Raw genomic sequence first — 12,992 nt, 5'->3', positions numbered from 1 at the left:
CTGCTTTTGTACTATTCCTCTCAACCTCCTAACCGTATCAATTTCCAATTTTTTTTTTTTTCCTGTCACAATCAGAAATCATCTAAACCATCCAGGAACCACAGTAACCTCCCTTGAAAACATACCTCATTACCAGCCTTTTGTGCAAGTTGCTTCAACCCCCCCTACTGACCAAAAGCTACAGTGAAAGTCTTTGCTCCTTACTGCAGAGAGCAGACCGACTCACCAGCTATGAAAAGGATGGAAACTGAGGCAACTGTGGTGCTGATGAGGATTTTCCAAGCTTGTCTATCTGATTAGAAATACTCCAGTGTGTATTTGGTTATCTACAATTCCTATCAGGAGTTTAAATACACACCTGATAAATAATCTCCCATTTTTTAGCCATAAATGGCCGAAATATCACCTTTTAATATTCTGATTTATTAGAACTGTTGTTATTTTAGGGTAGAAAAATCACAGAGCATACATAAAAAGCACAATTTGGTGTTTTTTAATTGACTTTCAAATACAATTGAATTACAACATATTGTTATATGTTGTAATTAAATGTTACACTAACATATTGTTATTGGCTTGATTTTTGGCCATGTTTTGTGACACCGTTCTTCTAGCACCTCTTCTAGAGTTTGGGATCATCACCCTGTTGAAGGTCCAAGTTGCATCTAATGCTGCGTTCCAGTTGTACTTGAAACTGGAAAATTCTGACTCCCCATTTGAAAAAAAATCAACCACAACACCCTCCGAAGTCAGATTTCCCACTGGGAAACAGGAAGAAACTACTACCCCATAGACTTGCATTTCAGATTGGTTGCTATTCACATCCACAGTCATGCGATGGGGAGGAAACATGCATTTTTCAAGACACAGTAGAGCACATCCAAATCAATATAGCATGTGGCACCTGCAACTCTAAACTGAACAAGTGGTGTGTTTTTTTATGAAAAGTAACACTTACAATGATGTTTGCATCACTATTTTAGAATTTCTACTTCTTAACTAGAACACTATTACCTCGGATATCTGCAAAACCGACACCTGAATGAAGCTTCCACCACCATGCTTGAAACTTGGTACATTATTCTTTGGTCTAAAAGTTACTTTGACTGCTCAGAATATTCTCATGATTGGGGACAAAGATCTCAATATTGGCCTTCTATGACCATAACATTTTTCTTCAGATGATATTTAGCTTTTTAGGTGCTCACTAGTCAGGGAAACAATGATGCTGCTGTTTCAGTATATCTTCCAGTTTATGATAGGCTTCAGCCGTGATGATTTATGAGTTGTTCACAAATACAATAATCAATTTCCTTCCACCTAAGGGTTAAGGATCAAAGCTATTGAACACAAAAAAGGTTTTGTGGTAGCTACAGTGTGTATTTACAACATTTATATTCATTAAAAGTCAGATAATTCAGAATAATGATAGAAGTTTGTGCATAAAAATGCAGCAAAGGCAAAAACAGACTAAATGAAACAATAAAAAGTTTTCCCTCACCTGCTTTGGGGTTGTCTGGGTTCTTGTCTGGATGGCAGGTCAGTGCCTTCTGTCTGTAAGCTTTTTTGATCTAGTTAAAAGGAGAATACAGTAATTTCTTATTATTTCTTCATCCTTGTTGCTTTCAAAAAAATTATTGTCACATTAGAAAGTTAGCTGATGTTATGTTTTTCTGCAACATTGGTATTTATAACATTTTTGCTCCATGTTTTTGGCTCATATACATAAGAAAATTAATAAATAAAAAAATTATTCATAATGTATTAAAATCTGTGAGGGGCAATGGTTTTCTTTCCTGCGATTAAAAGAAGCACAGTAAATTTATCGGGATTTAGAAATTATTTAAAATCTATGCGAACATTAACATGCCAAACAAAAAAAGGTAAATTTAATGAGAGCTGATCACCAATACAGCCAAGAAAATGCTATCAATACAAATTAACTAGACAAACCAGCCAAGTAAACAAGCAAATGAATATTACAAATAAACTAATACATATAGTAAACACTAATACATATAGTAAACACAAAAGAAAAGCACTCAAAAATATAATAATTAAAATTGATTTAAAGGATTGGAATTACCAGAAGTTTATTGAGTTCTCAGAAGAACAAGCAAATGGGATTTTGTGGGCTAATTCAGTATAATGATGCTGAATTTAAGAGGGATTATGTACGGGAAAGAGAAGAAGTCAAGGTTCTCAGGACAAGCCGACTTCAAGCAAAAGTTGAAAGGCAATGGAAAGTATGGAGCATTATAAATTTAAGTTTGAATTTTACAGCTTTTCTTCTAAATGAGTCATGGCTCTTTTTAGATGATGATAATGGGTAAACAGGGTGACTGCTTATAATGTTTTCCCTTCACTTGTCCTATTAAGGGGGGGCTTCCCATTAGACGTCTCCTCCACTGGTGAAATAAAAGAAAGCAGGAAAAGCTTCTGTGAAGACCACAGGGGCTCCGACTTTCTGCACGCAACTCCAAGAACACGTGCTCAGATATATACCGTGCATTGCATGCTAAAGATCTGCCTCGTACATTCCTTCATACATGTGAGCACAGCTTAAATACACAAATCCTAATCACACGTTCCGATGTGCCGCATGTTTTCACGTATTCCGACTCCCCGGCCCGCTCCGTCCCAACTTTCACATAAATCAATCCCCTGCCAGTACGCTACAGGCCATGAAAAAAGTGGAAGCACCTTTCTTCATGTCTGGGAAACATTTACATTTGTCTTCTGCAGTGTTTCCCTGTAGGTTATTTAGCACAACCTGACCTTTACTGTGCAAACGAAGCCCCAATGTTGACCAAACAAAGCAGAATGTGGCAACATGCGGCATTTTTAGCAACAACCTAAATGAGTCCCAGTTTTAAACACATGCAGACAGATATGGACTGTACAAAGCACAAGGCCTTAAGTTTCAATGATATCAACAGGTCTCTTCTTTTTTATTTGTCTTTACTTCAAAGTGAATATTTGCATTCAGGATGTTCAGGTACTAGGCATTATAAAAGAATACCAAGTATTTTCTGTCTGGGACAAATAATGATCCTAAAACTAAAACTGGCAGACAGATCAGTTCTGGCTCCGGTCTTTGGCTTCAGCCTGTCTCCATCTGTCTCTCCTCGCTCTTTGCTTTATAATTCCAATTATAGCTCTTTCTAAAATTTTCCAAACACTTTTAGGAAGATATGAGCAAGTTAAAAACCAAAGTCTGTGCTCTGAATGCATTCGCCACACCCTACAAAAAATAGACAGTTTCTTTTTTCCAGCAACAGAGGTAATGATTGAAGGCAATCTGTGGTCCTAAAATTTGTAAAGACTTTGAAATAAATAATTACAATTTATTCAAGACTTGTTCCATTTTCCTTTAATCACTGTCAGAAGTCTGTCTCGCAAACACATTCATTGTCTTTTGAGGTTTTTCACATTTTGTGACGTGACAAAATCCAATCTACTTTGGGAGTTTTTGTGACAGACCAACATAAAATGGGGCAGAACTCTAAAGTGGATGAAACACTACACCGTGGACCCCCACCTATTTGTGGTTCAGTATTTGTAGATTAACCCAGTTGTGGATTTTTCTGCGTAACGCAACTCTAAATTATTCATAGAAAAACGTCCATAATTTACAGATTTTCCTGTAAATCGAACTAAATTATTCGAGGCAAAAACCAATTTGAGAAGCTGAAGCCTTTGGCGGTTCTTTGGGCATTTGTAAGGCAGCCAATCAAGGAGTGCCATTACTGTTTTTTATTGCTTATTTGCTATAACCCCAAGAGGGGAAATAATGAAGAACATGTACGTTAGTTTCTGTGGAGTTGCTGAGATGGTCGCATATTAATACATAGTAAGTTATGTTTGGTATTTGAAATATTAAAATAGGCAGTTATTAGTATGTCTGGGGGTTTGATATTTATCAGCAGTGACAGATAAGCTGTTCAGAGTTGATTGCAAGATGTATGGAGATGAACATAGTGTAATCCTGACTGCAAAAGCTACAAAAGACCAGAGACTGGGGTGCAGGTTCACCGTCCAGCTGGAGATACAAAGGAATGGACAAATTGAAGCATATTAATTTGTTGGAAGGGTCCAGTCAAAGTACAACTGGGAAGCATCTCACGACTTGAGATGCTCTCCATTCGGTCTGACTGATTTTGAGGAATTATGCTGAGAAATTGACAAAAATGCTCTGTCTAATTAGAATACCATGCATTATTTTTCTTCCACTTTATATTTTTGCTGTACTTTGTGTTTGAATCTGCTTCACCTTTTTCACACTGCAGTAACATTTAAGAAATATGTTCCTGGGTTTTGTTATCACAACACAATTGATGCTTAACTAATAAAACAAAAATGTTAATCCTTAATTTTTCCTGAGTTTATTTTCCCTTGCTAATTTGCGGAATAAACAAGGTTTTCAACACAAAATATCAATATCAATATCAATCAAAGAAAATATTTGCACATTTCTCAACATAATATTTAACATCAGCTCTAAATGTAGTAAAGAAAGCCAAAATTTTTACAATTTTAACATATTTCCAAATCATTGATTTTATTTATTTGCATTCTAAATACTTATATTTCACCATCTTTTCCTCCTCCTCCTCCCATTTCTTTTTCTCTAAAGTATAATTTCATATTTCATCAAGGCACTGTAGCTCCCATAAGTGCCAGCAGGCTTGAATACAAGACCTCATTGGCTCAAAAACCTAGAAATGAATAATCAGCTCAGACAGGATTGAATCTTCCAATACAACTTTCTTGGTCATTTTTTGGTTAGACTTTACTGATCTTTAAAAGGACAAAGAAATCCTGATAGCATGCAAACAAAACAAGAAAAATAATAATAAAAAATAAATCTTGATCATAATTTGCATTCTACTCCTCCTCCACTGCTACTCCTTGTAACACCCCAATGTTCTAGCTTTCAAATGTGAGGAACTAAATGAAGGAAATCGCTGAACTATTTCCCACGCTCGAGTTTGTGGAAGGACAAGTCACAAGATCAAGAGAAGACAGCAATCCTGCAGCAGCAAGCAGCCAACAGTAGCCAAATGGTTTGAGTCTCCACCGCACTGATTCCTCCGTACATCTTGTCCTCATTACTCGTCCCCGGTGCCAAATGATTGCTGACAAACTGCTGCTGAGTGTCCTAGCCGCATCGCAGCCACAGCAGAACCTATGAGGCTGATAAGCTGCCTCACTGCCATGGGACTCTCCCTCTTAATTGCTGTGCTCCACTATTTAGAGGCAATTATTTGCTGAAAGAAGACAGCAGCCAGAAGAAGAAGATAGCAGAGAAGAAAGAGTAATTGTGAAAGGAGTATTACTGAACAGAGGGAGGATGAGTGCATACAAGGTTTCTTGTATGAATTTCACTTTTATGACATGAAGTAAATGTCCTAAACAGAACCAAAATGATATTGTGTTAATAAAAGCAATTCTGCATTTTTGTGTCAAATGTTTTAGAGAAAATTGTGTGCTGTGCATTCTTCAATATTGGTACTAGTTTTGAATCCAATGCAAATAAAAGTCTCAGGTTTATTTGCTTTATTAAACTAAAATGTGCATGAAAGTACATCTTTTTACTTGATTTTGACATTTCTCAGTACATTTCTGCAATACCTTTAGCTATGTAAAAGCCCCAATGAGGCAGGACAGGTTCAATAAACCATTTGGAGGAAGAATGTGGAAGGACAAATATGTTGGAGTTTCCAGAAGATAATTATGTGAAGTTCTGCAACAGTCAAGAACATCAATCTTCGTTTTTGAGCATGAGAAAACTGAAAGCATTATACTCAGTGATACTGCTCTTCTCTTGTTTTTCCACCTGATTATTGACCACTGTCCATACTTGTTTCAGTATGTAATATTTAAGGTGTCAGAGATAGTGGCAAAACAAAATTCTTGACAAGTTTTAGCCATCTTTTCAACACTGACATCCTTTTAAGTTTTAGGAACCCTGCAGAAGAGGAAAACTAAATATGTTGAGGACTATTGCAGCAAGATACTATGATGTGCAAGCAAAATAGTAAAACTTCAAGTAAAAGTCTGATACTATGAATCATTTCAGGCACAGAGAGGTTTTCTGAAATATGTCCAAAAAAATGTGAAAGCATTTCATTCTGCTCTGTGAAATCAAATTATGGTAGCAATATGGAGGATAACTCTTCTTTAGTTTCGCTTGATCATTTCAGGAGGATATGCATATTTAAAAGTGTCCTTTTGAAATTGAGTATTAGTCACAGATTATATTTCCTAGCAATCTTTATCCGTTTACAAAAAACAGACGATCTATAAAAGATCTACAGTCCGTTCTACATATTCATAACCCTTGAACATTTTGGCACATTAAAGCCACAAAATTCCATGTATTCTATTGGTATTTTATGTAGTAGAACACAAAATACTGGATAATTGTGTAAGAAAGTTAAAGAATACAAACAGACAGGCTGAAATATTGGAAACGGCTTTGGATTTCTGTTCACAATTCTGTTCTGCTTGGATATTTGATTCAATATTCAGACTTTGCTCTCTTTGATATGTACAGTTTTCCTTAATCAACCTGTAGAAGTACACCCATTCTACCAGATCATTGCTGAATAAAGATTTATAAAGATTTTTCTTCATAAATATAATGCAAGCTTAGCTTTAGGGTGAGAAGATCTGCAAATATCACAACTTCAGTGCAAAACTACAAAAAAAAAAAAAAGAACTTAATTTCCAAGTTTTACCACACATCCTCAATCGAATTTAGGTTTGGACTTTTACTGGGCCATTCCAATATATAAATATGCTCTAATTTATCTGTTGTTTCAAATCTATTGCAGCCTGGAACAGGTTTGACCAGCTTTCTTGTCTTTCCCCACAGCATGATGCCATCATCACTATGTTTAACTGTGGGCAATGTGTGCTCATGGTGATGAACACCAGGCGTTTTCTACAACAGCACACTTCGCTGCCTTTTATGGATAGAAACACTAAAGGAAGATGTCCAATAACAGGCTTTATGGCACTCCAATGATTTAGTAAGAGGCAAACTTTAAGAAAAGCCTTGTACCTTTAACTTTCATTGTGTCTATCACCATGACAGTGTGGCAATGGAGGAAAGGCTGCATGGCGACATCCAACTTTCATGGTCAGAATTTCCAGTTTAGGCATAATTGTCGCTTTATTTTCTACAAGCTTCCAAGGACAAAGAAAACACTAAATAATGTTTTATATCCTGGCTAAAAAGCTTTTTGTCCAACACATATAATACTAATTAAATTCACTGAAATGTATGGCAATATCTTGGGATTGTGGAAAAGTTTTAAGGGTGGGATTACTTTTGCAAGTCTCTGTATCAGGAACAGCCTTGTACAAGAACAGCTAGAATTGTGCACCTAAAAGGTCTGTCAAAAAGTAAGTTATATGAGCATGTTTTTGCTTCATGCTGCATTTCATTAGGTAAAAGGTTTATTAAAATTATAGAAGCAGAATAAACCACAAAAGCATCTGTGTGGTCCCACTTGTTGACATGTCTTTACCTTGCAATCTGCGGTAGGTACAACTCTGGTGGTTTTCCCTCCCCACTACCCGAAATCCCAGTTATTTGCAGCTGTTAAATCATAAGATTTTATAAGTTTCACTAGCTTTTCTTAAATATCAAAGAACATCACAAATTCAGCTACAGTGATGTAAGAAATGGATTTTAAAAATTAGGTTTTGCAGACATACACTCAATGCAATACTCCTGCGTCAAAGCAATATTTTACAGTCTGTAAAACACGGCTTTTACGTAATGCCTGTTTATGTGACAACCCACATAAACAGACTTTGGGATGAGCTTCTTCCCTTTCTCCCTGATTAACAGCCTGCCTAGAGAGAGATGAGGCCGCAGGCCAAACAACTGGGATAAGTGTCTGATGACATCCATCGTCACACATTTGATTGATTTTTGCGCGAGTCCTCTGATTTTATTCAGCACACGTACTCACAATCCCACTATCTCTCTGAACCATCAACAGACCGCAGAGAGTCACCGCTCTCAATTTTGGAGCTTCAGCTCTGCCCAAGCCACAACCACGGACTTCCTCAAGGATAATCCTCTGGGAATGAGAACACTTTGAAATCCAATTAAGAAATTAACTACTTCCCTTCTTTTGGCAGTAATTTTAATTCCTCCTTGTTTAGGCCGGTGGATTTTGGAGAGATGTGGCGGTGGATGGAAAAAGCGGTATTAAGGACATTGTGGTCAACTTCTCTGAGACTGTGATTAAAGTTTAAGCAAATCATGGCAAAAGAGGGAAGCTTAATGACCTCAAATTCATTCTTGAACTAATAATTTATATTATGAAGAAAAAAAGCAAGCTTGTGATATGCAAGAGTGAGAAGACTTTAAAAACTTTTTTATACTCTGAGCAAAACGATGTCTATCAAATATCTGAATCACCTTAATTGCATTAGATTATCTTACTATTTGTTTTGTTTTACGATTTTATTTTCTCATATCCTAAATTTGCCAACAATTTCAACCCGTTACACGTAGAAAATACCTGCCGCGACGTCTCCATCTAGTGGCCATTCTAGATTAGTGCAGCTGCGAGGTTCAGCAGCTGGTTTGTATGCTTACAGGCTGATTCTTTAATTTTTATTTTGTCGGGTCATTCTTGAGTTAATCCCCTCATGCTGTCTGCATGACATTTATCTTAATTGGTAAGATGCACTGTAATTGTGCTATTTTTACAGCAATAAACCAAATGAATACATTCAGTCAGGCACATAAACAGAGTCTTCCTGCCTGCTTCATAGGAATACGCTTTTATAGTTTTCATTTTAAGTTGAAAATAGCAAAACCACCTTTCACATGTTTTTCATCATCTGCTAATAGAACTGGTTTGTTTTTAAAGCTTCCTCCTTTTACGTACCTCTTTCGTTGTAGCTGAGCTCTCAATGCCGAGCAACCCATACAGGTCCATTTGTAAGATTTCCTTCGCCTTTCCAGACATTTTTACTTTGAAACAAACTAGAGCAACTATACAGAGCAAACAAAACGTTTTTAATACCGTGTACACTGATTCCGAAGTGGTAACGTTTGGCTAATTTAGCTGTTGTTTTAGTTTTTCAGGCAGCATGAGTTTGACGTCGACGACCTTTCAACCTGGATGTACTTTGCATGCTGGGAAATGCAGTTTGTTGCTAAGCAAATTCGGGCTTGCCAGATTTTCTATTTTTTCTATTTTTATTTTTTATTTCTAAGAGTCTTAATCTTGACGGAAATTTTCGGGCTTTACTTTATCTTGTTTTATACTACATTTCATTAAAATAAGCACAACAAATGACAGTTTCCAAGCTGCTTTGTATAAAACGGTGTAAAAGGAGAAATTCACTTTTATTTTTCCCTCATAATTAACATTTTTATTCATCGTTTTAACTTCCTTGAAGTTTTTGTTGCTGCATTAAATAAGCATAATGTAAAAGCAAATAGCTTCTAAATTTCTCTGGGTATAAGGATGTACTTGTTTGAATGGTGTCCCGGTGAGTCCTTCTTTCTGTGTCTTGTAACTTTAGTTTTCCTCTTCATGATAGATGACATTACATGAAAATACCCAGAACACAATTTCTAGAAACTGTTTTGCAGCTAAGACACTGGCATGTGTAGCACTAATTAGCTACTTAAATCTTTTATGAATGCACATAAATCATTCAATCTGATTTGACTCATTATTTATCAAACTCACTTTGAGGGATGGATTTTAGACTTCATACTGAACAAATTCTAAAACAAAAATATTAAAAAAGCAAAGAGAATCCTAGATTTTTCTCAAGTTTAAAATTAATTTTACTGCAGTCGAGACCTTTATTACTATTTAATTGAAATTCACAAGAATATGAGGGAAAAAAAACACTAATCATTTTTAAATGATCAAGAATGTTGTTAATCACCCCAAGGTCTATTTACTGATCATTTATTTGAGTAAAATGCACAAGCAAGCAGAGATAACCCAAAGTTGCCAATATGAATTTTATTCTACAAACTATTATTAAAAGGATAAAATCATAACTTTTCTGCATAAGAAATTAAACTTCAAAATATTGTCTAAAAGAAAGTAAAACCAAACCTTTATCTGAAACGTGGTGGTTTTTCAGGGATTTCTAAAAAAAAAAAAAGGAAAAGGTGGTATAGCTGCCTATTTTTCTCTCACTATATCTAGTCTGAGGGGTGGAGAAGCATCATGGCAGAGCTCCAGTGATGTGCCTTGTTTGGGGTCAGGCGAGGGCATTTCCCCTCTTAGAACTAATTTCTCTCTCTGATCCAGCTTTCTCAAATCTTCTGCAGCTTCTCAGCACCAACAGCAGTTCTGTCTGTCTGGAGGCAATGCAGAGAAAAGGTAGACTGCCAGTTCCGACTCAGGTCTTCCTGAGTATTAGTAAGCATGACATTTGTCAGCGTCTTATGACACTGATATCTTGAAGACTCCAGGATTCCACTTGTCAGGTAAGGGGTTGCTCCAATTAAATCTAAAAATCCAGCAAGGCCATTGTGAAGACACTTGGAGGGACATATTTATTGTGAGAAACAGAACAAAGGCAAACGTTCCAATTTGATTGGCCAGAAACACAAATTCTGATAAGCGAGCCTGTCTGCATTTCTGTGATCTCCAGTAATGCTCCAGTAATGCCTTATGATACGCTTGACAGGCTGTTGGATGGTGCCAAAATAAGGCTAAAATTCTCTGAAATCTGAAAATGATGTGCTGCACATATAATACACCATATTGATTGGTTATGCATTGTAAATCTTTTAAAGTTAGCTGAAAGATTTCTTTTTATCCCAAGTCACTGGGCGGAAAGTCATATCATGTAATCTTACCAAACTCTTGTGTATATCAAGGTGAAATACTCAGTTCAGGCTACTTTTGTTTTTGGGGGTTTTTTTTGTTTGTTTGTTTTGTTTTTGTTTTTGCTTTTTGTTTTGTTTTCAAAAAGTGGCAAAATTACTGCTGATTTGGACATTTATAAAAACAAAGATATTGGCTTTGAAGATTACATATTGGATCACAGCGTGTGTCTCATTCCACAAGCTGAATTAGCAGTCTCTTCATGATGGCTTCATATTATCTACTTTCTAGTATTTGGTTAAACATGGGAATGTGCAGCAACTATTTTGCTAAGGCTGGAAACACATCAATAATCTTGTTAGAAGTTCAGAACTTATTCTCCTTTTTATGTCTTGGTAATAGTCCCCAGGATAGAAGCTTCATTCTTCAATGCAACAATGCGGCTTATTGTGATGGTGCCTTTGTTTTGGATCTGCAAAGCAGGATGACAGCTCAGATCATTTCTGCCTTTTGTCTGGTGAAGTGAAATTCTTTCAAGTCACAAAGACAAGCATAATCTGATCCGCTAAAACGCAGAAACACACATTTCTTAACACTTTTGATTCCCACGGAATCGAAAGTGCGGGTATTGTTGACTTTTTGAATTGCAGGAAGAACTTCCCCCTCCTCTTGAGTATTATAAAAATCTGCATCGGCATCTACTTTCAAGGGTCTGATTTAGTGTATCGGGTAACTCTCTTTTTCTGTTTCTCTCTCCCTGCTTTCATCCCGAGGTCAGGCTCCTGCTCATGGTGCTTTTGTGTGGGAGGAGGGTGAGGGGGTCCAACTACTGGCTCTATTCAGCATCACATGGAGAGCTTAAAGTTGCACAACTATGCACACACAGGGAGAGGAAAATCTGCAATTCCTGCTTTCAAAATAAAAGCACAAGCATCAGAGCTTCTATAAAAGTAAAACTTTCACCCTGTAAAACCGAAACCCAGATTATGTATAAAATGTGATGATTTCTAAAGGATTGCAGCTATTGCACAAAGCATTATATTAAGGGGAAAAACCCTGTCCCAGATAATTAACCATCTTAATTAGTGTCAGTTTCTTACTGACAGTAATTAAGTAATTAAGTAATTATTACATTTGTGATTTTTTTCTAAATTACACCGTACACACGGGGTAAAAATATGTTTTACCCCATTATATCATTATTATATCATTATAATGGCATAATGGATATATCCATTACATCATTAGAATGATATAATGGAATCAGTATTCCATTATGTGCTGAACTTTGGCACAGATACCTTTGTTACCTGAGACCTGGGGTGTTTCTACATCGGTACTCTTCCAAACTTCCTCCCAAAGTCCAAACCCATGTATGTGAGGTTGAACAAATTTTTCAGATTGTTTTGTTGTTTAATTCTGAACAACCATTGAGTCAGATAATTTGACACCAAGGAAAGGACTCAATGGGAAGTAATTATTCTTTTTTTTTTCTCTTGAAGGAGTGTCCTATTTCTCAGTGAGATATTTTATCACTAACTGAATAGAGAGACAGCAGACTGTCAACCTTAGGAAATTACAAAAAGCATCTGTTACAGTAAGTTAAAGAAAGTAGCATTTCTCAAACATTTCAGCTGAGAAGATTTTCATTCCGCCAGCTCAAGCTACTCTTGTGTATTTACAAAGTTCCCACGATGTAAGGAGGGAATGGAGAATGTAGTACTCTCCTATAGGTTCAAGGCATTCGAATTGAAGAGTCACAGTGAAGTGAGAACAGACTGAATAGACTCTGAGCACATGTGACAAGAATTAATAAAGTGATAATATTCCTTAGTAGATGGCTGAGCTGACTATGACCTTTAGAAAGCAGAATGGATACAGCAGATGACATGCCTCTACAAATCATCCAGGTCTGAGAACCTGGACTCTATGTAATTTATATTCGTCATCTCTCCACTCTTGTTTCAGACTCTAGAACCTTTGTTTCCAAATGAAATAAATTTACTTTATCTAGAAAGCGGAGTTTGTAACTCTGACCTAAAGCACAGTCCTTTTTAGCTTTGCCCAGACGAGATGCTTCTGACACTATCTCTGGCTCATGGGGGGTTTAACACCAGGATTGGTCAGTATGATTTTTCTACCGCACCTTTTCCTTTCACT

General features: G+C 36.5%; 1 protein-coding gene across 1 annotated transcript in view; it reads right to left on the bottom strand.

The window, feature by feature from the left end:
* Positions 1–9,170, bottom strand: part of dnajc17 (DnaJ (Hsp40) homolog, subfamily C, member 17) — a 43,204-nt gene extending 34,034 nt beyond the window's left edge. Inside the window, exons 1-2 of the mRNA XM_008399437.3 lie at positions 8,919–9,170; positions 1,502–1,571 (exon numbers count right to left, since the gene is read on the bottom strand). Coding sequence (XP_008397659.1) covers positions 1,502–1,571; positions 8,919–8,999 — 151 coding nt within the window. The 5' untranslated portion in view covers positions 9,000–9,170. The remainder of the gene's footprint in view (positions 1–1,501; positions 1,572–8,918) is intronic.
* Between the last annotated feature and the right edge of the window lie 3,822 nt (positions 9,171–12,992).

This window comes from Poecilia reticulata, chromosome 22 (genome assembly GCF_904066995.2).
Source record: "Poecilia reticulata chromosome 22, P_reticulata-male-v2, whole genome shotgun sequence".
In the NCBI taxonomy this organism is placed as follows: domain Eukaryota; kingdom Metazoa; phylum Chordata; class Actinopteri; order Cyprinodontiformes; family Poeciliidae; genus Poecilia; species Poecilia reticulata.
The sequence above is the reverse complement of the archived record's forward strand: the minus strand, read 5'-3'. Positions and strand labels throughout refer to the sequence as shown.